At 36.7% G+C, this 25245-nt stretch overlaps 2 protein-coding genes across 5 annotated transcripts; one reads left to right on the top strand and one right to left on the bottom strand.

The window, feature by feature from the left end:
* The first annotated feature begins 940 nt into the window (after positions 1–940).
* LOC115983704 (protein ESKIMO 1-like) lies at positions 941–4808 on the top strand. Its single transcript, XM_031106445.1, has 5 exons — positions 941–1783; positions 1952–2123; positions 2608–2807; positions 3228–3386; positions 4294–4808. Exons 1-5 carry the CDS (start codon positions 1344–1346, stop codon positions 4640–4642), a joined length of 1320 nt encoding a protein of 439 aa, XP_030962305.1. The 5' UTR covers positions 941–1343; the 3' UTR covers positions 4643–4808.
* Positions 4809–5384: 576 nt separating this feature from the next.
* On the bottom strand, positions 5385–24431 carry LOC115983702 (UDP-glycosyltransferase TURAN). Of its 4 annotated transcripts, none has more exons than XM_031106442.1 (17): positions 24265–24431; positions 24018–24161; positions 22443–22476; positions 22129–22184; positions 21892–22032; positions 19781–19929; positions 19608–19697; positions 19431–19497; positions 18980–19043; positions 18773–18887; positions 16355–16521; positions 16119–16229; positions 15975–16036; positions 15604–15656; positions 15406–15481; positions 6218–6346; positions 5385–5638 (listed from the first exon to the last, which is right to left on the bottom strand). In XM_031106442.1, the coding sequence occupies exons 2-17, from the start codon at positions 24129–24131 to the stop codon at positions 5615–5617; spliced, it is 1452 nt and encodes a 483-aa protein (XP_030962302.1). In that variant the 5' UTR covers positions 24132–24161; positions 24265–24431; the 3' UTR covers positions 5385–5614. The 4 variants fall into 4 exon arrangements, with proteins under 4 accessions (XP_030962302.1, XP_030962301.1, XP_030962303.1 ...); XM_031106441.1 differs by having other exon boundaries at positions 24018–24145; XM_031106443.1 differs by having other exon boundaries at positions 24018–24115; positions 24265–24430.
* Between the last annotated feature and the right edge of the window lie 814 nt (positions 24432–25245).

Below are 25245 nucleotides of genomic sequence, written 5' to 3'. Positions count from 1 at the left end.
GAAAAAAAAAAAAAAAAAATGAAAAGACTTTTAGTACCATAATTGCATTAAGCGTGGCATTATTTACGGGCTTGATTGCTTCGTTTCGGCACTTTATGCGAGGAATCCAAGGGGGGTTGTTCCTTGTGCACCACCAGCATGTAATTGGATTCTTTTTCTATTTAATTTTTTTTTTTTTTTTAAATCTTGATGCTTGCTGCTACTTCATCTACTCTAAATTTGATGATTTCCTCCTATAATTTCTGTCTTTATGTCAAGTTTTCACTGCAATAGGCAATTCCAAGATTTGGGGACCACGGCGGTATAAGCAAGAACCCTGTTGTCTTTTGAAGTGCATTTGTTTTGCCAAAAATCTTATAATTCAATTAGTTAATACTTTTTTATTTTTCCAAGACATTCAAGATTTCAAATTTCCCCTCTTCTAGCTCTTAATATTTAATGTTTGTTTAGATACTACTTATTGTTGAAAACTAAAAGTCAAAGACTGAAAATATTGTAGGAAAATAATTTGTAAATGTGTGAATAGTGCCGTTGAACGGAAACCTATTTTTAATGAAAATTTGGTTGAAAAAAGAGATTTATAGGTCCTGTGAACAGTGCACGAGACCAATCGACATACGCATTCTTCAGTCTTGGGCATTTAATGGATACTACTGTAGTCGTGGGTCCCACAGACTGCAAACGCCAAACGCAAATATTAAAAGAAATCATCTGTATCCAAATGCCCACTTATTGTTTGGAATCTAATTAATTTTGGCCATTTTTAAAAACGTAAAAGGGTTATTCTTATTCTATGATCCTCTAACATTGAAAACCCACCTCCCCCAAAAAGAAAAGAAAGAAAAAAATACAAAAAGTTAAAAACTTCTTGAGTGGCCCTCCATGATTATCAAACCCACCTCACACGCCACTATCCCTCACACACATACACCCAAAGCAACAAAGGAAAGGAAAAAAAGTTGTAGACTAATCTAAAGATTAGACAAATTTTGATTAGGTCTCATTCTCTCTCCAACTCCAATAAGGTGAAAGTGATAGAGAAATGGATGCACCAAGGCCCCAAAAGGCCTCAACTCTTGAGAACCACTTGCTTTGAATCCTCACCTCTATCTTTCTGTCTCCTATTCCAAATAAGCCAAGCATATTTAATACTAGCCATTTCTCCCATGTTACTTTGTTCATCCCTTTCTAGATATGCATGTGTTACTGTCCTCTCTGGGATCTCAATAGGGTTGTCTGTGGAGTGTGGAGTCATGAAGCGTGTATCCATAGCTTCTTGCAACTATTTTATCTCATGACTAATTACTGATTTCCATAGCGTTACTACAATTTCCCCTCTAAAAATGAAGCTTGGTGGTGATGGCAGCCAAAAGGGCACCAACCTCTCAATCTATGTTACTGTTTTCGTCTCAATATTTCTCTTTGGGTGCTTCTTCATCAATGATAAGGTTGAGTGGATGTCTTATTTTCCATTATCAAGGCCTAACCCTCAAGAAATCCAATACCAAAGACCAGCAACAAATGCCACAGTTATAGAAAGCAACAAGAATAGCATGTCCACTATGGCAAAGATAGATGGAGAGGACAATGAAGAAATTGAGTTGCCACCAGAAAATTGTGATATCTTTGTAGGAGAATGGGTTTTTGATGAAGTAAGCCACCCTTTGTACAGAGAAAATGAGTGTGAGTTTCTATCAGAACAGGTGACTTGTTTGAAGAATGGAAGACAAGATTCTTTGTACCAGCATTGGAGATGGCAGCCTAGAGACTGTTCTTTGCCCAAGTAAGTAATAAAAAGGAAAATTTTTAATGCATTGTGAGTCATAGCCAATCACATATTCAATGCTTGTATTACAGTTAGTACTCATATTTGTTATTGATTGTTTCTTGTTTGAGATTGGTAATCCTGGTTTTTTTTTTTTTTTTTTTTTTCATTGGGTTTTGCAAAAAGGTTTAAAGCAAAACTGTTGCTTGAGAAACTAAGGGGAAAGAGGCTTATGTTTGTAGGCGACTCCTTGAATAGGAACCAATGGGAATCCATGGTTTGCCTGGTTCAGTCTATCATTCCTCCTACCAAAAAGAGCATGAGCTACTCTGGTTACCTCTCTGTCTTCAGAATTGAGGTCTCTCTCTCTCTCTCTCTCTCTCACACACACACACACACAAAGGAAAGGACACATTAAAACGAATGTGATTAGTGCCACATCAATAAAAAAATAATAATAATTTTTTTTTTGGAAATGTGTTTACATTGATTCATCGGTTAGTACTATGCAGTAAAATTTGTAATATCTTTAACATTACCTTTTGAAATTAGACTAAGAGTTTTCAACCGTGTATTGAAACACTGCAAACTGAAAAGTGGATACACATTTGAAAGATGTTTAGCTATGGACCTGATTGTCTGTATCTTGGTAATAACACATCAGTGCATAGTTTGAAAACTGCATGTTTATCGATGGATGTAAAGCTTATATTGAGCTTGGGGAACAAAAATCATAGAAATTTGAACAATGCAGATTATATGTGAGAGAGAGAGAGAGAGTTTTTTCATGATTTAGTAAAAGGACTTCTACTCTGGATTAATCATATTCTTTGTACTTTCAGGAATACAATGCTACGGTGGAATTTTATTGGGCACCGTTTCTTGTTGAATCCAATTCAGACAGTCCTAGAACGCACAGCATATCAGAACGCATAATAATGCCTGAATCAATTTCAAAGCATGGAGTTCATTGGAAAGGTGTAGACTACCTTATATTCAATACATATATATGGTGGATGAAATCATCGAAAATGAAAGTCTTGTAAGTACTAAAATAGTTCAAAGTTAATTTCCTCAATGCTCATTTGCATAGAAGTATTTAAAAGGAATGTTTGGGAATCAATTTTTAATTTAAATGTCTTAATTTAAGGATGAAATTGATAGACTGAACCAGGCAAACCATGGATTCCCAGGAAAAAATGTTATATCCATTTGAAATGATTAGATGTAAAATGTTATTTCAAATCCCTAACATCACAAATTTTTTTTTTTTGGTTAGAGTAAAATCTCTAAAACCCAAATCATCATATATTATTAAAATTTCATATCAAGCAATTTATACTAGCAAATAAAATTTTCTCTAAATCCCTTGATTTTAAATCTTCAAATACAGTTGTAATTTAGTTTCTCTCTTATGCATAGATAATAGGCCTAATTCTTCATATGTGGATTGATAAAATAGACGAGGATCATTTGATGAGGCAACCATTGAGTATGATGAAATCCAACGGCATATAGCGTATGAGAGAGTTTTGAGGACATGGGCAAAGTGGGTGGAGAAAAATGTGGATCCTAAGTCTACCTCTGTCTTCTTCCGAAGCATGTCTCCTACTCATATCAAGTAAAAAAAACATACCCTTAATTTACTTCTTTTTTTGAATGTTATTCTACTTCTATAATGATATAGTTATCTATTTGGATTAGCATTGGAATCTAGAGGTACACTTGCATTACACAATAGAGAAAAACCCATTGCACATAGTGTGTGGACATACTATCTTTTATAACTAAATTATGACTTGAAGTCACGATTTTCAATTTGAAATATGACTTCAAGTCATAATTTCAGTTAAAAAGGACAATGTGTATGCACACACTGTGTGCAACAAACACTGCCCTATACAATATAAGCATGCTATTAACTCTTTTGTGCAAGAATAAATTGGCTATGGTCTTGCTTTTTTAGTATGTGGTTGATTTTTTTCAATCAAGATTTTTAATTTTGAAATTTCTAAATTAAAAAAAAAAAAATCAATTCAATATGTTATACAGTTTCATCTAATTTTACAAATATTTCGCTATTTACTATAACTTTCAAGTGCTTTGTTGGGAAAAGACTATTAAATTTGAAGAAGTATTTCCATTTTTATTTGGTCACTCACTAAATTTGGATGTTTTGTTAGATTCAGAAATGTATATCACAAATAACAAATTATTATAGGAGTTAGGACCTTGGTATTTGGTGTTACCGTTGCCCATAAAATCCTTTTTCAATTTATATAGCCATTAGTTTAAAGACTAAAATTGTTGGAAAAGTGTGTATCATTATGGCTCATCTCCTTTAAGATGATACAGTTGATCCTTTATGTGAGGAATTTTCGATGTACGTGAAATATAATAAATGGATGAAAAAACCAATTGTAATGCTTAATTAGTTTTATAATTCATCATTGAAATGATATAACATATTGTTGTTTCTTTGTTAACTTTCATTTATCTTTTAATGTGCATGCAAATGCAAAATACAGGAGCCTAGACTGGAACAATCCAAATGGGATCAAATGTGCTAATGAGACAACTCCATACTTGAACATGTCGACCCCATTGTATGTGGGCACGGACCACCAGCTCTTCTTGGTTGCATCAAATGTGACCCAATCCATGAAAGTTCCAGTTTACCTCCTCAACATAACCATCCTCTCCGAGTTCCGGAAAGATGCACACACCTCAATTTTCACCACACGCGGAGGCCAGTTACTCACACCGGAGCAGATGTCTGACCCGGCTAAATATGCAGATTGTATCCACTGGTGCCTACCAGGGTTACCTGATACATGGAATGAGTTCCTTTACACACATATACTTTCTCACCCATAATTAATGGATTCATCAGCTAGTTTTGTAACCAAATTTTCTCACCAAAATTATGAGAAATGAAAAAGGAATGGGACCTAAATTATGTGTCATATGATCATATCATGCAGTAGTTGTTCTGTTCCTCAATGTTAATCCAATATTCCTACTCCCATTATTGCAGTGATTATTGACATATATCCAACAAAACTGTCAATTTCTCGAACCACTCAAAGCCAGGTCAGCCAAAACTTAATGATTGTCAACCAAACAGTACGGCCAATACAATCGGCAGGGAGAAACAAGATAACACATGTTGGTTTAATAAGGATTAAATGTGATGGCACACAACACTACTAAAGTTTCTCTTTTTTGGCTGGCCACAACTAAATCTAAATGCTTCACGAGAACCAAAAGACAAAGACAGTCTCATCCCTTATACTATCATTAACAAAACAAAAGGATATGACACAATTGAGTGGTCTAAAGTCTAAACTTACCACTTAACTGTATGACAAGTATGCATAAGATCTCATTGAGTTCTAAATTATGTACATAGCAAAAATCAATAACCAATATTCCTTGTTTGAGTGGGGCAGAAGACTTCCATGCCATATCAAATGTCTTTTTTTTTTTTCTTTTTTTCTTTTTTTTTTTGTGGTAAACAGCACTCCATTACAGCAGTCCAGTGGCACCGGGATGAACTCATACACCAGAAAAGGAGAAAAATAATATAATAAAAGGAAAGAAGAAGAACCTTTTTAAGTTATTAATCAAATTTACTTTTCAATTTTCATTGCAAATGGTGTATACATTAACTTATAAAGAAAAAATAAAAAAAATGAGACAAAAATTCCAACTCACGTACTAGTTTCCCTGAGATAATATCAATGTGATGTGTAGTCTGCCTTATAATATAATCCAACAGATGAGACGATAAACCTAGCTAACATTGCTAATTTTACAACCTTATCCATTTTATCTGGATACTAGAAATCAATTCAAGTTCCGAGAGAGAACCTGCAAGTCAAAAACCACTTATCAGGTTCAGAGGCATATAAAAGATAAAAAGACAACAGACACAATTGTAGTGAGGAAGAACAAACTAGACAAAGTTAAAATTTGATAGATAGGAATATCAGTCTAGTGCAAATTGTATGCACTTAAATTGAACGCCAGCTATAGCAATTCAAAGTTACAAACATGAGGAACAAAAAATCCACAATGTATCTGTGTATGTATCAGTTGGCTTCAGTTTACACCTACTGTAACTCTTTGAGCTGCTACACCTCTTAATAGCTTTTAGTTAAAATTAATATTTTTCCAAGTCCACCATTGACACAAACATGTCCATATATCCGATCCAAAGCTCATTTAATTTATTATATTTTTCATAAATATTTTAAAAATAAAACATTGTTTTATATGAGGTAGTTCTTAATCTTCAATTATCTTGATATTTGACAAATATGATGGGCATATATAAATCACATTATCAAACATTGTGGGTAGGTGTTGGTAGGTGTGTTCAACACCTACCCACTCACCCACCCACCTACACTCACAATTATAGATACCCATATGAAAGAATCAACTTGCCTTGGATACTAATGGCTTGGCATGCTCTTCCCATTCAGTAGCCCATCTTGCAGATGAACCCATTTCCAAGGTACCATTTCTCAGTGACTTTAAAGCATCACAACCATCTGGAAAACCCTTGAATAGCATCTGAAGATATACAGAGAACATAAAGCTTTGCCCCAAACAATACGCAAAACAGTTAAAGGCAATTAGGTTGACAGGTCAACATAATGAAACTAAGCTTGTTTTGAGTTGAATTACTGCATTAGTTTGTTTCCAGTAATTATTAACTTCGATAGCAGAACACCAGATGATGTTAGATAATGCCCCAAGATATCGAAACAAGTAAAATTCATGGAAATGCAACAAATCTGCTCATGGAAAAAATTAGCCGTATATATTTTGATAATTTAATAGTTACAACCTTTGGGGGAGGAGAAGGTGGAGGTGGGGGGGGGGGGGGTGTGGAATTCAAACTTTGGATGTCTCTATTGGAAACAATAGGAGATGCCAATTAGTTGAACTACAAGGCTCTTGGCTAGCCATATATATATATATATATATATATTTTTTTTTTTTTGATAAGTAATAAAGATGTATATTCAAGAACACTACCTCATGCAGAAAGTCATAAGGCAAAGAAAAAAAATTACAAAAAAAGAAGATAAAAAACAGAAAGAAAAGATACTAATTACAAAGCAGAGAGCTAAGAAACATAGGGAGAGAATCACTAGAGGTGAGTCCCCAAGCCCTAAACCAGTCAAAAAGGGAGCCACTGAAAGAAACCAATAGCTAGTCATCAGAACTTTCCATGTCCTCAAATGTCCTCCAATTTCGCTCCTTCCAAAGACACCACATTAAGCACAGCGGAGCTAAATTCCAAATGCTAGACGAATACTTTCCAGGCCAATTCCACCAACCAAAGAGAGTACCACAACTGATCTTGGCAAGACCCAAGAAATCCCAAAAGATCTAAACACCAAACTCCACAACCGGTGAGCCTTACCACAATGCAGTAGCAAATGATCCACCGTCTCCCCCATTACAACGACACATAATGCACCAGTCAACAAAGTCCATCCCTCTACCCCTCAAATTGTCGCCGGTAAGGATCTTATCCCATACAGCAGTCCACACAAAGAAGAAACACACTGAGGGGCCTTAACCTTCCACACACCTTTCCAAGGAAAGATAACGGGCAAGGGACCTCTTAATTTACTCTAGAACGATCGGATATCAAAATCCCCATTCTTCGTCAACTTTCATCGCATACAATCTCCATTCTCAGTTGGAGGTAAATTAGAGCCCAAAGTACAGAGAAATTCATCCACAACACCTATTTCCCAATCATTTGGTCTTCGAATGAAACGAACATCCCAGCTTCTCCGTTCCTCTATCCCCAACTATTCAAGAGAGGCCACTAATGACTCTTTATTGGAGGCAATCCCATACACAACCGGAAAGGTCAATTGAAGTGGAGAATCCCCACACCATTGATCTGTCCAAAGCTTCACTCTATCCCCCACCCCTACCTTAAACCGAATATTTTTACTAAAAACCACCCAACCCATTCGGATGCTTCTCTACAAAGCACACCCATGTATCCCTCTATCTAGCTTAGAGGTCCAACCACCCCCCCCCCCCCCCATTCTTCCCCAAACTTTAGAGCTACAACCCTTCTCCAAAGCCTTGTCTCCTCAACCCCAAACCGCCATAACCATTTCCCTAGTAAGGCTTTATTAAAAGTAGTTAATTTCCTTACTCCTAACCCACCATTTTCCAGAGGTGCACACACCTTATCCCATCCCACCAAATGTGTCTTGGAATCCCCCCACAAGAAATCCCTTTGCAACCTCTCAATTTTATTGGCGACATGCGTAGGGATAGTAAAAAGAGATAAAAAGTAAGTCGGAAGACTAAATAATGTACTCTTAATCAACGTCAGTCTTCCACCTTTTGACAAATACATCCTCTTCCAACCAGCCAACTTACGCTCAATTTTCTCTAGGATAGGATTCCAAATAGTAGGGGACTTGTGGGACGCCCACAGTGGCATACCAAGATAGGTCGTAGGCAAATTATTAGTTGCCAGGGGACGCCAAATAATGATATTTTTTCATGGGTTCTACTAACATTATGCCCTTAGGACATATGGTAGTAAACCATTCTAAGAAAATTTTTATGGAAATCATTGTAACATTTAGGAATCCATCTCATTCTTCTTATTAACCTCAGGGCATTTATAAAGAAGAAAGGGAGAAATAATGTTACAGTGGATGACCTTGTGCATGTAATTACTCCAAAGGGCAAAGGGAGAAACAACTTTCAACCAATTGAGTCCTTGATGTTTTTTACCAAGTTTGTGAGAGTAGAGAGATTATAAGTTTGTACTCAGAGGCTGATTACATGGGGGGAGCTCGTAAATCTTCATTCAGTCAAAAATTTTTCATTTAGTTTTAGAGAAAGGGGGTCGTTATTTCATGTTAAGGATTTTTGAGAGGGGCAAATTCTTTATGAGATCAGTCTTTATGGGCAGGATTGCAGCACAATGGCTGATGTCTAGCATAGAACACCTTGTTATTGGGGTGAGTTCCAAACAGTTTTTTAATCTTAGAGAAGGTGACACAGCTTTTACTCTCTAATGGAGTTACAACTCTGCTGGTCAGTTCTTGCTGTTGACTGAGCTCAAAGCTGGTGGGTCTAGGAGGTCGATTATCATTCCGGAAGGTAAAGAGAGACATGGTTGGAGAGCTTTTGGCCTTGAACTAAGAAAACTGCTGAATCCTTCTCAATATGCAGTGGGAGGAAATGGATTTCCCAAATTCATTCCTCAGGTGCGTAGGTATAACTTGGAGGCTGTAGGTTCTAAAACTTTTGCTGAAGTTGTGCAAGGTTTACATGGAACAACAGAGGAAAGGAAGCAACCAAAGCAACTAGGAGCCATTGCCAAAAGGAAGTTACCACAGATAGGGGAGGAGAAGATGGGAATGAATCTGAGAATCTTTGGTGTTAAAGAGGGGGATTTACCGGTGGTGAAATCTGACAGGATGAAGGTGGTGGGAGGAGCTAGGAGGGAGCTTTGCTCTTATGAGGTGGCAGAGGTTGGTGAGCAAAACCTGGCAGACACTAGGCTACGTTTCCCTAGTATTATTTTGAATTCAAAAGATTTTCATATGGGGAAGAAGAGTGATGCTAGGAGATCTTGCTGGTCTGGGAGAGGTCTTGTCGTGGAGGTTGATGTGATGGGGAGGCGGCGGGTTTTCTGGGATAGAAAGAAAGGGGGAGATACGAAGTGCAGAGGGGATTCACGTGAATCTGGTAGAGAGACTTCTAAGGCTTTTAAATGGATTCAACGGAGCTCTAATCAAGCTGTAGTTAAGCCTTTTATGGGCCTTGGAACAAGCCCAGAGCTGACCGACACTAGTGAGGGTCTTTTTTCAGGCCCACGACTTGTTGAAGTGGGAGAGAGCTCTTGGGCTGGTGAAGGAGCTTTAGCCCAAGTCCTGTTGGAAGCAGATTTAGAGTTAGGGGTGTCGGGCCGGTGCACGTCGTCCTCCGTCGAGCCCTTGCTAGCATCTGGTGAGGTCGATGGCTTCACCGGTACCAGTTTCGGCGAGCCCACGCCGATACAGGGAAAGGACGACGGTCCTTTCTGCGCCGGCACATGCTCCGACGAGCTCGCGGTGGCTCAGGTAAAGGCTGATGGCCCTATCTCCGCCGGAATCAGCCCTGTCCTGCCTTCGTTTTTAATGGGCAAGGCCGACGACCCCTTCCTTGTCGGAACTAGCTCCGATGAGTCCACGTCAACACTGGGTAAGTCAGATAACTTGCTTCCGTGGTCATCGGTTGAAGGTTTTTTATCTGTTTTTCTTCTGAGCTTATCGTGGGCTGGTCTTTTGGTTTTGGGTGACTATGAGGGGGATGAAGGTGGCTTGGACAATAGAGCCGTCTCGCCGAAAGCGGCCCTTGAATTTGAGCAACCCAGATCAGCAGAGTTACCCACGATGGCATTGAGTGTTGTCCCTAGGGTGTGTTCTTTGGTGGAGGAAGGTGTGAATTTTTCTGATATGGGTTTGGGTGGTGAAGATAGTTCACCTATTCCTCTGTTGGCTATCACTCCCGGTGGGTTACCTCTGTCAGATGAGCTGAACCGTGATAACCAGGCAGTGGAGTGTGTGGATACTCAGGATACTTCTAGATGGGTGAAGAATAGGCTCCCTGGTTTTAGTAAACTGGTGGGGCTACCTTTGTGCCGTCATGAAAAATTATGCATTGCTTTGTTACAGAAGATTGAGAGGGAGACGGAGGCTGCCAAAGTGCTAAACAGGAAAGTTACAGAATCTAGAAAAGTGGTTATCTATAAGGACAAGGGAAAGAGAGAGCTGAGGAACTTGCAGTCTTCGGTTAACTACGATGGTAGGTAGTGGTTGGTTGCTGAGATTCTTTTCAGCCGGGGACTTCAAGTCTTTATGCATTTAAAAATTCTCTCTTGGAATGTTAGGGGGCTGAATGACAGTCGAAAACGTTTGATAGTGAAGAATTGTTTGCGTGAGTGGAAGTGTGATGTTATATGCCTTCAAGAAACTAAACTTTTTGGTATGGATAGACAGATGGTAGGTAATTTGTGGAGCTGTCCTTATGTGGATTGGGTGGCCTTGGATGCTGTCCAGACGGCCGGAGGGGTTGTGATGATGTGGGATAGAAGGGTTTTAGAGAGGACGGAGGTTTTGGTGGGCTCTTTCTCTGTGTCTATTCGGTGGCAAGGGGTGGGGGACGGTTTCAGTTGGGCGTGTTCGGGGGTTTATGGCCCAACAGATAACAACGCGAGGGGGTTAATGTGGGACGAGTTGGTAGGTGTTTAGCATTACTGGAATGTCCCTTGGTGTTGCATTGGGGATTTCAATATTGTCCGCTTCCCTAGTGAACGGTTGGGTAATTCTCGTCTTACTCCGGCTATGGAACTTTTTTCGGAGTTCATTGAGGATCTTAATTTGATAGATTTGCCTTTGAAGGGAGGGAGCTTTACTTGGTCTAGCGGGTCAGAGAGGCCTTCGATGTCCAGGATAGACAGAGTTTTGGTGTCTCATGATTGGGAGGAGCAATATCCAGATGTGACCCAACGGATTCTCCCTCGTCCTGTTTCTGACCATTTTCCAATTCTAGTGGAGCTAGGGGGAACGGCGAAGGGGAAAAGTCCGTTTAGGTTTGAGAATATGTGGCTTAAGACGGATGGGTCTACCGATAGAGTTCAGTCTTGGTGGAGTCGGCATTCTTTCTCTGGCACTCCTAGTTTTGTTTTTGCCAAAAAGTTGAAGGCTTTGAAAGAGGACCTCGTTCAGTGGAACCGATTGGAGTTTGGTCATGTTGGTCGCAAAAAGACTCATTTATTAGAGACTTTGAAATTGTTAGATGTCAAGGAAGGGGAGATTGGCCTCTCAGAAGCAGAGATTTGTGAGAGAGCTGTGATGAGATCGGAAGTGGAAAATCTTCTCTCTATGGAAGAAATCTCTTGGAGACAGAAATCAAGGATGCTATGGCTTAAGGAAGGAGATAATAATACTAAATTCTTCCATAGGGTGGCTAATTCCTGTAGAAGGTTTAATCATCTGAGTTTTGTGGAGGTGGACGGGGTGATTTATGAGGAGGAATCCGAGGTGGCTGCACAGGTAGTAAATTTTTATAAAAATTTGTACCAGGAGTCAGAGGAGTGGAGGCCTTTTATGGAAGGTTTGGAGTTTGATCAGCTTGATGGGTTGGAGAGGGGTTGGCTTGAAAGGAGGTTTGAGCAGGAGGTGATTCTTCTAGCTGTTAAAGAGCTGGCTGGAGATAAAGCTCCAGGTCCTGATGGCCTCTCTATGGCTTTTTTCCACCATTGCTGGAGAGTGGTGGAAAGGGATGTTCTAGCAGTTTTTGAGGAATTTTATCAGCACAGTAAGTTTGAGAGATCTTTGAACGCTACCTTTATAGCTCTTATTCCCAAGAAAATCGATGCTTCTAATATTAGAGATTTCCGACCTATCAGCCTGGTGGGGAGCTTGTATAAGATCTTGTCTAAGGTTTTGGCAAATCGAATGAAACGGGTCTTAGATCAATTAATTTCTGAGTCTCAGAATAGTTTTGTGGGAGGCAGACAGATTCTTGACTCAGTTCTTATTGCTAATGAGTGTGTAGATAGTCATGTGAAGAGTAAGATCCCGGGGGTTATTTGTAAGCTAGACATTGAGAAAGCTTACGATCATGTGAATTGGGAGGCTCTTCTGGATCTTTTAAAGAGAATGGGCTTTAGGGAGAAGTGGTGTAGTTGGATTCGCACTTGTATTTCAACTGTCTAGTTCTCTATTTTGATTAATGGGGCTCCAGCTGACTTTTTTGGGAGCACGAGGGACCTAAGACAAGGGAATCCGCTATCTCCTATGTTGTTTTTAGTTATGATGGAGGTCTTAAGTAGGATGATGAAAAGAGTTGAAGGTGCTGGCTTGATCAGGGGTTTTCAGGCTATAGGCAGACGAGGTGTAGGGGAGTGTGTCTCGCATCTTTTGTTTGCGGATGATACTATTCTTTTCTGTGATGCGGATGTGGAGCAGATCCTTCATGTGCGTATGCTTCTCCTTTGTTTCCAAGCTGTCACAAGTTTGAAGGTTAATGTCTTAAAGAGCGAGTTGGTTCCTATAGGGGAGGTTAACAATATTCATGCTTTGGCAGAGATTCTGGGTTGCCGGATTGGGTCTTTGCCTATGACCTATCTTGGTATGCCGTTGGGGGCTTCCCATAAGTCCCCTTCTATTTGGAATTTTATTTTGGAAAAAATTAGTCGGAAGTTGGCCGGGTGGAAGAAGTTGTATTTGTCAAAAGGTGGTAGACTGACGTTGATTAAGAGTACGCTTTCCAGCCTTCCTACTTACTATTTATCCCTTTTTACCATCCCTTCGCATGTGGCTAATAAGATTGAGAAGATTCAGAGGGACTTCTTGTGGGGGGATTCCAAGCTTCATTTGGTGGGATGGGATAAGTTGTGTGCTCCTAAGGCTAATGGTGGTTTGGGTATAAGGAAGTTAACTACGTTTAACAAAGCTTTACTAGGAAAATGGCTATGGCGGTTTGGGGTTGAGGAGACTCGTCTTTGGAGGAGGGTGGTGGCTTTGAAGTTTAGGGAAGAGTGGGGGGGTTGGTCTTCCAAACTGGGCAGGGGTGTTCATGGGTGTGGTTTATGGAGAAGTATCCGAAAAGGATGGGAGGTGTTTAGCAAAAACATCCGGTTTGAGGTAGGGGTGGGGGATAGAGTGAAGCTTTGGACGGACCAGTGGTGTGGGGACTCACCACTCCATCTATCTTTCCCGGTAGTGTACGGGATTGCTTCTAATAGAGAGGCTTCGGTGGCCTCGTCTCTTGAACATTTGGGGACCGAGGCTCGAAGAAGTTGGAAGGCTCTTTTACTTAGAAATCCAAATGATTGGGAGACGGGTGTGGTGGATGATTTCCTTCAAACCATGGGTTCTAACTTACCTCAATCTGAGCAAGGAGACCGCATGGTTTGGAAATTGTCGAAGAAAGGGGTTTTTGACATCCGCTCGTTCTACAATAAGCTTCAAAGCTCCCTGCCTATTACCTTTCCTTGGAAAGGTATTTTGGAAGGCTAAGGCTCCTACTCACGTTTCCTTCTTTGTTTGGACTGCGGCTTGGGAGAAGATTCTTACAGGGGATATTTTGCGGTATAGAGGATTCGATTTTGTTGATTGGTGCATTTTGTGCCGTTGTAACGGGGAGTCGGTGAATCATTTACTTCTCCATTGTGACAAAGCTTATCTGTTGTGGAGCATGGTTTTTAGATCCTTTGGGATTTCTTGGGTTTTGCCAAGATCGGTTGCAGATATGCTTTTCAGTTGGTGGAATTGGTTTGGAAAGCACTCTTCTGGCGTTTGGAATCTAGCTCCGTTGTGCCTAACGTGGTGTATTTGAAGAGAGCGTAATTGGCGTACTTTCGAGGATAGGGACAAGTCTGATGACCAGTTGCTCGCTTACTTTAGCGGCTCTCTTTTTGATTGGTCTAGGGCTTGGGGACTCACCTCTAGTGATTCTATCCCTATGTTCCTTAGTTCTCTTCTATGTAATTAATTTGCTTTTTGTTGTCTCCGTTTGTTTTCTTATTCTTTTCTTTTTCTTCTCTCTTTTTGTTTGTTTCCTTCTCTGTTTTCTCTGTTCTGCCTTGTGTTTTCATGAGGTAGCTTTTAATATATATCTTTCTTACTTATCAAAAAAAAAAAAAAAAATTTATGGAAAATTGAAAAAGTGACTAACTTTTTTAATAGTTTTTTCAATTTCCTATAAAAAGTTTCCTAAAATAGATGATTAATATATGCCCTAAGGGCATATATTAACCGGACCAATTTTTTCATTTGTCTCGGATAAATTATCCATAAAGAAGAGGGTGGGGGCCATAAAAAAATGATATTGTCAGAGAGCTATAGTGGTTACACTGTCCAATGCATTAGTTGAGGTTGAAAGCGTGAAAGTTATAAAGAAAAGTGGATATAAAGAAAAGAGGAAGCAAAAAAATCAAAGTTAGGTCAGTTAGCCAATGAACAAGAGTTATGATATTTTCTGTTCTGACCCAGATAAGCGGAAGCACATGTTCTAAAAAACCAACCTCATATTTGGAAAACCTGACCTAGATTGTTTGTTTGGTTTTTATTTTATATTATTTTAAATGTATTATAATTTGGTCTGTGTGGGTGGTTAGGTTAATGCATACTTATACATAATAAAAACTACAGTTTTCCCACTCATGTATTGGGTTGAATTGAACTCTCCAACCTATTCCAACAAATTTTTCACCTCCATTAGTGGGCCATTGTCTAGAATAAAAAGTTACTAAACTAGGAGACTTGAAAGTCATGTGACTAAATAATGCAACATGGTACCAATTATGACATAAAACAGTAAACAGAAATGGTAAAATGAAACATTTGGTTTCTTCCCCTTAGTCTTCTCAACGACTATAGGAAAAAAAATGTAGAACTTTATCTAGTTTTCTCATCCATTATCTTCTCTTCCTCCATTAGATAAAAAACCAAAAAAAAAAAAAAAAAAAAAAAAAAACGTGACCTGGGTTTTAGCCATTTCTGACCTTAGTCAAGTAATAAACTTATGAAGAGTTCAATAACTAACTCTGAACAAGGAGAAAAGAGGAGGCCTTTTTTTCAACTTACCATGAGTTCATCAGCTAGCTCTGAAGAAGTAGAAAAGAGGAGACCATTTTTTTTAACTTTTACAAGTTCTTCAATGCTTCAGAAAATGTGAAATAAATAATACCATTACTAATGAGATAATATCATTAAAATAACATATTGCGTTGTTCAAGCACACATTGAAGTCAACATACCAAGAAACATACAACAAAATCTTACCAAGAGTAGGAAACAGCACAAGCAGGCAGTCCACAACCGAACATATCCACAACCTGATAGCCAACACTGTTATATTTTAGAAGAGGAGAATGGAAAGAGATTTGAGAAAAGGTTTATGAATCAATCAATCAGTCCTTCACCTTAGCAGATATTTATATTAGAATGATATGACAAGATTACAAGAATACCCTTGTGCTAAAATATAACAAGAAGTTCATATAAAAAAATAATAATACAAAAATAATAATAACATGAGTAACGCTAACAACAACATTATTTGTTAAGTAAAAGATTGCTTATGTGCCCACAAAAATATCCTTATAGCCCTCTACATGGCTTTATCCTATAACAGGAAACAGATAATGATTTACCTTCATTGGAAGGTCTAACCCTGAAGAGGAAGTGTGCAGACATACGCCCAAGTCTGCTGATCCTGTGAATATAGCAAATATATTGGCATTTGATAGCTTCTTGGAAGAAAGAAGAGAAGAAGAAACAAAGAATAAAGAACCTACCCAAGAGCAATGGGTAATCCTCAGCTGACAGCCACATAGTACGAAATGCCACACGTTTGAGGTGTAACCTCCTTATTTTCTCTTCATATTTTTCTTTCTCAGGTCCTTTACCTTCATGAAAAATAGATCCCGAGTCAAAAGGTGTCTGCATCAAAACTGATGTTTCATTTATATATATGTGTGTGTGTGTGTGAGCACACTTGCACATATATACATACATATTGATGCATTATTACCTGTAATGATGAACAACAACCTCGGGTACACATATTGCTTTCCATCAGAGATTTCCTTCCATAGAAACTCTTCATTGGTTGAATCATCTTCATTTAATACTGCAGCAACACGCCTATCATACATTACTGCTGCCTCCAAGAGAATGCTAAAATCCTCATCTGGGGTCCTGGGGAAAAAAAAAAAGAGGTTTCATTCTTCAAGTAAATATTTATTTTTCATCATAGATTTATCTGAAAGATAAAACATTCAGATGCAGGTGTTTTGAAAAACCTATAAGAAATCATAAATGTTATGCAACACCCATAAAGTCAGAATCCAAGTGAACTTGCAAGGCTGTTCATATTTAGCCTACGGCGGCTTACCATGCCAACAAACAAGACATCATGTAATGATAACAATAGCAAATTATATTCAGTCGAAGTATTTTACACTCATTTTGTTATCATCTATAGCATTCCTTCTTATCACAACCAATAATTGTCAAGTCCACAGACCTAAACCATGTTATTAAATATAGAGGATACCAGTAGTGGGAGGAAAGAGTCTGCTGCAGTATCTTGCATTTGTTGGATACAATTTTTCATTATAAGGGCCACTGTTCTCTATTTTCATTTTTCCTATTTATTACTTTATGGAAATTAGAAGAATGCCTAGAGAGTTGCAGCTGGTACTTCCTAGCATTTCCAACGGAGACATCCAAGGTTCAAATCCCCAGCTCAATTGTAACTATCGAATTATCAAAAAGAAAATAACAATGAATAATATTGAAGGACTTGTTCTTTTTGTTTTCCCCCTTTTTTTGGTGGAAGACATCAAATTGATAGTAATTCAGGAAACATGACATGGGCGCTAATTCTTACTACTATTCATTTGACACTAGAACATTTTTTTTTGTTTTGTTTTCAGCTCTCTAAAGGTTACTAATAATCCAAATTCCCAGCATCATGTGTGAAGATAGCGTAATTTGAGATAGTGAACAGGGTTAAATGCAGTAGGCTCATATTTTTCTTCCCCCCCGACCCCCTTTTTATTTTAATTTTTTATATGTAACAAATAAACATTATTAGATTAGAAGAAACTCATGCACAGGAAGTATGAGCTTTGGCAACCAAAAAATTTTTTTTTGAAATTCAAGGAATCTACAAAAGAGGAATATATAAAGGTGTAAATGAAGCACCAAATGGTCAATACTCTCTCCACTGTGTTTACACTGAATTCATTAGGGTGATATGTCTTTTAATAAGATTAGCCACAGTATGAATCTTCTCCAAAGCAGCTGACCAGCGAAAATAGCAAACTTTCAAGGAGCCTTGTTAACACTCTCTTGATCATGTACTCTATCACTCACTTTTTATATAATACATCTTAACATAAATGTAACTTTAAGCATACAGATTTCGCTGAATTTACTTGTTAATAGATTGTTTTACTTGGTAATTGTGCAATAATAATTGGAAAATTAGTTTGGTAAATGTCAGAGTTCTTTATTATTATAAGTAAATTCATAAATGATCAAAAAGAGCTACCCATGTACACGGGCCATAAACAAAGGCAACACAAAAATAAAGAGGTAAATGTCAGAGTTCTTTTGTTTTAAATATAGTCACTTTATGCTCAATGCAGGCAATATGGAGAGAGAACAACAATTATACATTTAATGGTGTGAAGCAGTCAATGGCAGTACTTAAATCATCATGTGTGAAAATGTTGATTGAGTGGCCCCTTACTCTTGGCCCAAATGATATTCATCCAGTTATATATTTCATTAATTTTCTTTCTTTTTCATATGAAATTCTTTTTTGATTAAAAATAAATAGTTTTACTGGAGATAAAAGAACAAGGGCGTAGTCCCTTAGTAGAAAGGATGTACACAAGAGTAAACCCAATAGTGCCTAAACAAATTAAGTTCTATATAGCATATCTAAAAAAATCAAAGATTCAAGGGAGAAGAAGGATTCATAGCCTTGGTCCACATGTGAAGAGTCCTTAAGAATACATTCTTCAATCCCCTAACCAATATCTCCCATCCCTCAAATATCCCCTCTTCTTTTCTTGCCAAATACACCACATTAAACACAAGGGAATGGCCTTCCAAATATCAATTCCGTCTTTTGTATTTAACTCTAAAATCATGTTATTCTTTAGGGGAACCCTCTACAAATCATTTATACGTGAGGTTTCTCCTCTATTTTTAATAATAATTGATTAGTTATAAAAAAAAATAATAATAATAATTTAAAAACTTGAAAAATAATTTTCAAAAATCACATAATCATGGCAGCTGATAAAGGGCATTAAGCTGAAGAAGCACCAATTTAACATAACAATTGGACATGCCAAACCAAATTCAAAGATTGTGGCAATAAATATTCAGAGTTTACAAGATCAATAAATTCATCAAAGGAAGAGGAGCTCACCAGCTGGTGCTGCTTACAACAAGTGCTGCTCTATTTGGCTTCAAGAAAATGTCAGTGCCAACTTGGGTAGTAAATAGAGTCTCATTTAGCTCATAGTTCCCCATTCCTAAACTTCCTGCAAGAAGTATGTAACTTGACCAAAAGAGTCATTTCCACTAAACCTAAATTAAATTGGGAATAACAGATATAGTCAAAAGTTACACTTACCACCACTAACACAATCCCCAGATCCAAGAGGCTGACGGAGATCTTTATCTAGTCTACAAAACAACTACAAGTGATCCACATGTCAGACATAATTCTTCAATCAAACATTCTTGATTAGAAGCTGACAAAGAAATACTATCTTTATAGGTAATAACAATTTTATTAACCAAACAAGAAGAATCATACAAAGGAAGCCAATAGAGTATACTAGATGTTTCTTTTTTGATAAGTAAAACTTTTATTAAAAAAGGAAAAGGGAAAGACACAAAAAGTAATGTGTAAAATCCCTTTACAGATAATACAACTCAAAAAGAAAGAAAGCCAATCCAATCAATAAAAGAGATGGACGGGGTGCTACCTAGGGCATGCATCCAAGCAAACAAAGACCTTAAAATAAAGAGTCAATGAATGAGTTCATCATTGAAGGTATGAATAGAAATACTTGCTTCACCTTGTGCTTTTCCTCAAGTGAAGCGGGATGGAAAAACTCAGGTGGCTGATCATATAACACTGTTGCACTATCAATGTCAAACCAGAATAAGATATGAAAATGACCATTAAAAATTTTTACCAAAAATATTTATAAAGCAATAAAAAAAATTGCAAAATTTTTAGCTGACCATCTTACTTAATCCCCCAGTTTTGAGCCAGTTCATGTTGCATTGCCTTTGTTACACATAGGGAACCATCTGCCATCTTCCCATAATGATTCTCAATCCTAAGAACACATCCAAAAATTATAAAAAAAATGTACAGCTAAAAAAGGACATCATACACAATAGCATGGATGCAAGTTGGTACCAGCGATATACAGAGACGAAGCGACTATTTCTCCCAAGGGATAAACCGAGTAGTGTATATCCAAAATTATGCCAATCAATTATAAACGCAGAATTCCTAAGCGAACTTGCCCATCTTACAGCCACTAAGGTTGGAACAGAAGGAGGATTCTACAGAAGCAAGAAAGCATTGGAACTCAAATTATTAGAATTCTAAGACATAAAAAATAAAAAATCAAGAATCTGGGGGACACACAATGACACACACAGATTGAGACAAAATACAAAATATATAATCAAGTGACAAAAAATGTTGAAAAATTAAAGACAAGGATTTTAATGAACTACATGATTAACAAGAACAAAGGATCCAAAATGTGATTATTTCCAATTCATTCATTCATCTTCATGATATACAATAATGAATATGGTCCAGATACTCCATGATTCAAGCAATAACAAAATGTGCCCCTAGTGATGTTCCACCGAAATTTTCAGTACATGTGCTAAAATAGGCTTTTTTTTATAGGACGTGCCAAAATAGGCTGTTATTCTTCAAACATAAACCCACAACCTTCAGAGTCACCTGAAAGTGTAAAGAGTCAACTATAAACCTCCCAAGATGGGTAAAACCATCCAGGAAAAAAATTTCAGACTTTGCACAAAGATGCCTTCACTTCAACTGCGTACTTGCACGTAGCACTTTTAGTAATCACTAGAAGGAAGATGTATCATAGCAATTGATACAACCAGGTATAATAACATCTCATTATATGCTATGGTTGATAAAAAAAATAAAAAATTACTTCTGGAAAAATATCATTTAGTTATCACAATCCTTTTTTTTTTAGTGATAAATTACACACATACCCAAATGGTTCTTGAACCCACAATCTCACCCTCCAACCAATTATTATGGAAGAAGGAAGTGCCAGTCGAGCTATAGCTCATTGGCCATCTAGTTATCACAATCACTCATCCAGCCATTATGACAAGAGATTAAGTAAAAATTGATTTTTTTTTTTTTTTTTTTTTTTGGCGTGGAAGAACAGCGTTTTGCTTCATTTAGAAATGAGGATGTACGTACCTGGAACATAAGCCACCATACCTCTACATGTATTTTTTTTTCCCCGGAAAAAGTTGTATAACCCTCCAAAAATTTATTATGGAAGAAGGAAGTGCCAGTCGAGCTATAGCTCATTGGCCATCTAGTTATCACAATCACTCATCCAGCCATTATGACAATAGATTAAGTAAATATTGATTTTTTTTTTTTTTTTTTTTTTTTGGCGTGGAAGAATAGCATTTTGCTTCATTTAGAAATGAGGATGTACATACCTGGAACATAAGCCACCATACCTCTACATGTCTTTTTTTTTTTCCCCGGAAAAAGTTGTATAATGAATTCAAAAATGACAATATTTAGTGCAATGTAGTTCCCAAATGTTAAACAGAAAAAATAAGGGTTAGTTGCAGTTACCCTAATCTATGGGAGATATTGCAATTTACACCCTAATTCAAGATTAATTAATAAAAAATTACTAATTCCCACCCACGATCCAAATCAATATCTCACTTAACAAACTAGCAGAGAGTTATCTACCATAACCTTTGAGAGCATTTGAAATGTGCACCCTAAACTACAAAAGTTACACAATCATTATCCTGATTCGAGATTAATTTGGATAGTGGCATGGACATTGCAAATTAGTCTCGAATTAGGGTGTTGATTGCAGCATTTTTAAATTTATGACAAACATATGTAAATTTCCTTATAGTTCAAGGCAGATTGCTACAATTAACCCACAAAATAATAAGCAATTGCAACTGCAACAACAAGAAAGACTTACAAATGAGACATTTGTATTTAACTATCACTTGACCTCCTCTGTCATAAGAAAAGTTAATACTAAATTTTTACTAAAAAATGCTTTTATCAATATAGGATTCTTTCATATATTAAGCAAGCACCAACACAAAAGATGAGACTTTCAAGAGGGAAGTAAATATAACAAGAATCGACAAACAAACTTTTTTTGCCTAGAACAATCAAAGACTACTAAGACTACGTATGCCACAAAGTTGTTAACTAAGAAACACTGAATACTCCCAAAATGAAATGCGAGGGTTCACCTGCACAATAAAAACATCAGGAGAAGGTATCTTTAGACAAAGAAACCAGAGAAGCATGAAAAACTGAATTATTGGCTTGAGCAGAAGCATTATGGGGCGAAATATCCTGGGTAATCCTTGAAAGATTTTTGGCCATTGTGTCTGCAAATCAAAACAATATACAATAAATAATCAAAAGAAAACGATAGACACAAATCCCCAGTCTAATAAAAAATTGAAATATCTCCACCACAATACCATTGTGTGAATATGTATGGATGGGTGACTTAGAACTGCAATGTGGGGCTCAGAACCTATTCAAGCATTCAAATTTGTGGTTAAAGCAGCACACTTAGTAATAGCTTGACTGAAAGACCCCTAAACCCTTGAGAGGAAACAGAGAGGAGAGTTCATAGATAACTAAAGAGTAAAACTCACCAAAAGTCTATCAGTTTAGCCCCAAAAAAAAAAAAAAAAAATTGTTTTTTCAAATGAGAGATGCCTGCAACAATTGGATAAAAAAAATAGGTTCTTTACATTTTATTTCTTTTCCAAAGAATAGAAAGGTTTACCTCCATATGCAATGATGTCCACTTCTAGAGATGCCTGCAAAATCAAAAGAAAAGTTTGCAGATGAGTTGAGAAACCAAGAAACATGAGAGATCTGAATGAAAATGATAGAAAAATCATAACATGAAGAAATATGGAGCTGTAAGAGGAAAATTTGATCTAGTAGATATACATTACTCCACATATATTTCCAAGCTAACCAAAATAAGCTTCAGTTTTAGCACTCCTTTAACAGTTTCAATAACCCTGGACAATACTCATTCACCAGTCATCACTTTGTGTAACAACCAACAATGTTAAATGGGATTAATAGATGCAGTTAGAAAATGAAAAGTAATCAAAAAACCAAGATGGTGATCACTGCATGCTAATGTTATTGTGCCAATGTCTAAAGATTATGTTCAAGGAACCCATAATCTCAAAAATAAGTTGAGTGCAGAGGCAGCAAATAATAATCAATCATCAACCCTAGTACTGTTACAATGCCATTTCCTTTCTTATCTCACCTCCCACAAACTACAAACCTTATAATATCTCTCATGTTATACTTTATGTCATTCCATCAAAAAAATTACTTTAACAGAATTTGTTAGTTATAATACAAGTGCCGAACTCTACCTTTGATTAACAATACCAAACTAGTACCCAAAAAAAAGTGAAATATATGATGGCCCCTAAAATTTGATTTGGGTTCTATTTTAGTCCCTGCAATTTGAAAAGTTCGTTTATAGTCTTCAAAAAAAAAAAAAAAAAAAAAAACAATGCAAACATACCAAGTTAGTCCTTCTCTAACCTTTCCATTATAACAGAGGAGCGCTACATGAGTTTGTCAAATTTTGCCACATAAACAAGAATTAGAATGTCAAGGCTATGAATGAACTAGCTTAGTACATTCACAATTCTTTTAGGACTAAAAGCTACCTTTCAAGTTTCAGGCCAAGGGCATCAAGGCTGTAGCTCAACTAGCGCCTCCTAGTTTCCATTGTTCAAATCCTCATTCCCCCAGCTATTGAATTATCCCAAAAAAAAAAAAACTCCAGAACCCATAAACCCCATGGCCTAGTCTTTTTGCTAGACAAAGTTTAAGGGCTTCCCGAAGATCCTAGATCAATTAAGCCTTCTTCACACATAAACCCCATGAGTTTACATGTGCTTAATAGGTCAGTGTGCCTGACCCATTTTCTCTTGCATCACCAAATTGGTACATAGTTGAAAGCATCCAGATTTACCCAATGAACAAACAGCACTAGTATTAAGATCCATACAACAAGCATATTAGTACACAAGTCAAATTAATTGCCCATCTATAATAAGACTTCAATTAATTACATTTTTTACCACCTTCAATTCATTGTCAATAAATAAATCCAAATACTATTGCACACCTTCGGCGCGTGATGTTCAATTCACAAGTACAAGTGTTTGTGGAGTGGGGGACAAGGGCTCGGGATCAAGTCTCCACGAGTGAGCCTCACACACATATACACTTAGGCTAAGATTAAAAAAAAATAATAATAATAATAATAATAATTAAAAAAATTTTAAAAATTAAAAAAAAAAAAAAAAAAAAAATGAACCTGACGGGCAAGTGAAAGAGCATGATACTGCATCCGAGGGCTTCGACCGAGGTCTCCCAATACCACCACGCACGCCCTCCCTCTCTTCCCGTTTTTCCCTTCATAATCGTTCATTATTACATCAAATTCTGAATTAAAAATGATCTGTTGTATTGGTAATTTTGTAATTATGGGAATCAATTCAACCAGAAAACTAAAACAAAAGAAACAAAAAAGTAAAATTAGAACTGATTTTTTTTGTGTTTACCTGACATTTGAGAAAATCAAATCCACTTGAAAAATCAAATTCTACACAGACACAGTTTCACTCTCTAGCTCTCTCGTTTTACAGGAAATGTGAAACCCAGAAAGAGACGGTGACTTCGAATTCACTGCAAACCCGACTCGGAAATAATATGCAGAGAGAATGGGCTTAAGTTATGGACTACTCGACTTGTTTGGACTTGGATTTGCCTAGCCCATTTTAATGTTTTTTTTTTTTTTTTTTAAATTTATCAATTTATTTAGGGTACATTCCAATAAATACAGATCAAGTCCACAACTTTTCAAAACTAACCAATTTGATTCTTAAAATCAACTTAATTCAAAAACACGGTTCTTAGAGACTAAGTACACTTTAGGGATCAAATTGATCAATTTTGAAAATTCTTAAATCTGATTAGTTTTATCTCATAGTTCGGAATGTTCGGAATATGTTATTGGAGTTTACCCATTTAATTATATAGGACATTTTATGATTCTTCCTTCTTTAAAAAAACAAAAAAAAAAAAAAAAATTGTGATTGCGATTTCTTTTTAATTTATTTATTTAGCAATAACTAATTAATGAGAGTTTAGATGACTGTTAGATAATCACTAGGCACAAGGACATTCCAATGTACTAATAGAGAATTTATAAATGTTTCATTATAATTTAGATATAAAATGTAATTATATTTTTAATCAATTTAAGAATTATATAAATAAAGGATAATTATTAATAATGGTGAAGCGAAAAAAGTCAATAAAAAATTAAAGGTGGTGTTTATTTTATTAAAAAAAAGAAGAAGAAAAAGTAGAAAAAGAAACTGTTTATTAAAAACATTGTCACATTCCAACGTACTAATATGGTAACCAGAACAAACAAACATGAATAAGAAGAAGTTGTTTATAAAATAAATAAATAAATAAAATAAATAATAAATAATAAAAAAAGAATAAGAAGACGAAGAAGAAGTTATTGTGACCAA

The sequence above is a fragment of the Quercus lobata genome, chromosome 4, assembly GCF_001633185.2.
Source record: "Quercus lobata isolate SW786 chromosome 4, ValleyOak3.0 Primary Assembly, whole genome shotgun sequence".
NCBI lineage: Eukaryota > Viridiplantae > Streptophyta > Magnoliopsida > Fagales > Fagaceae > Quercus > Quercus lobata.
Note: the sequence above shows the minus strand (reverse complement) of the source record. Positions and strands in the feature narration are given on the sequence as shown.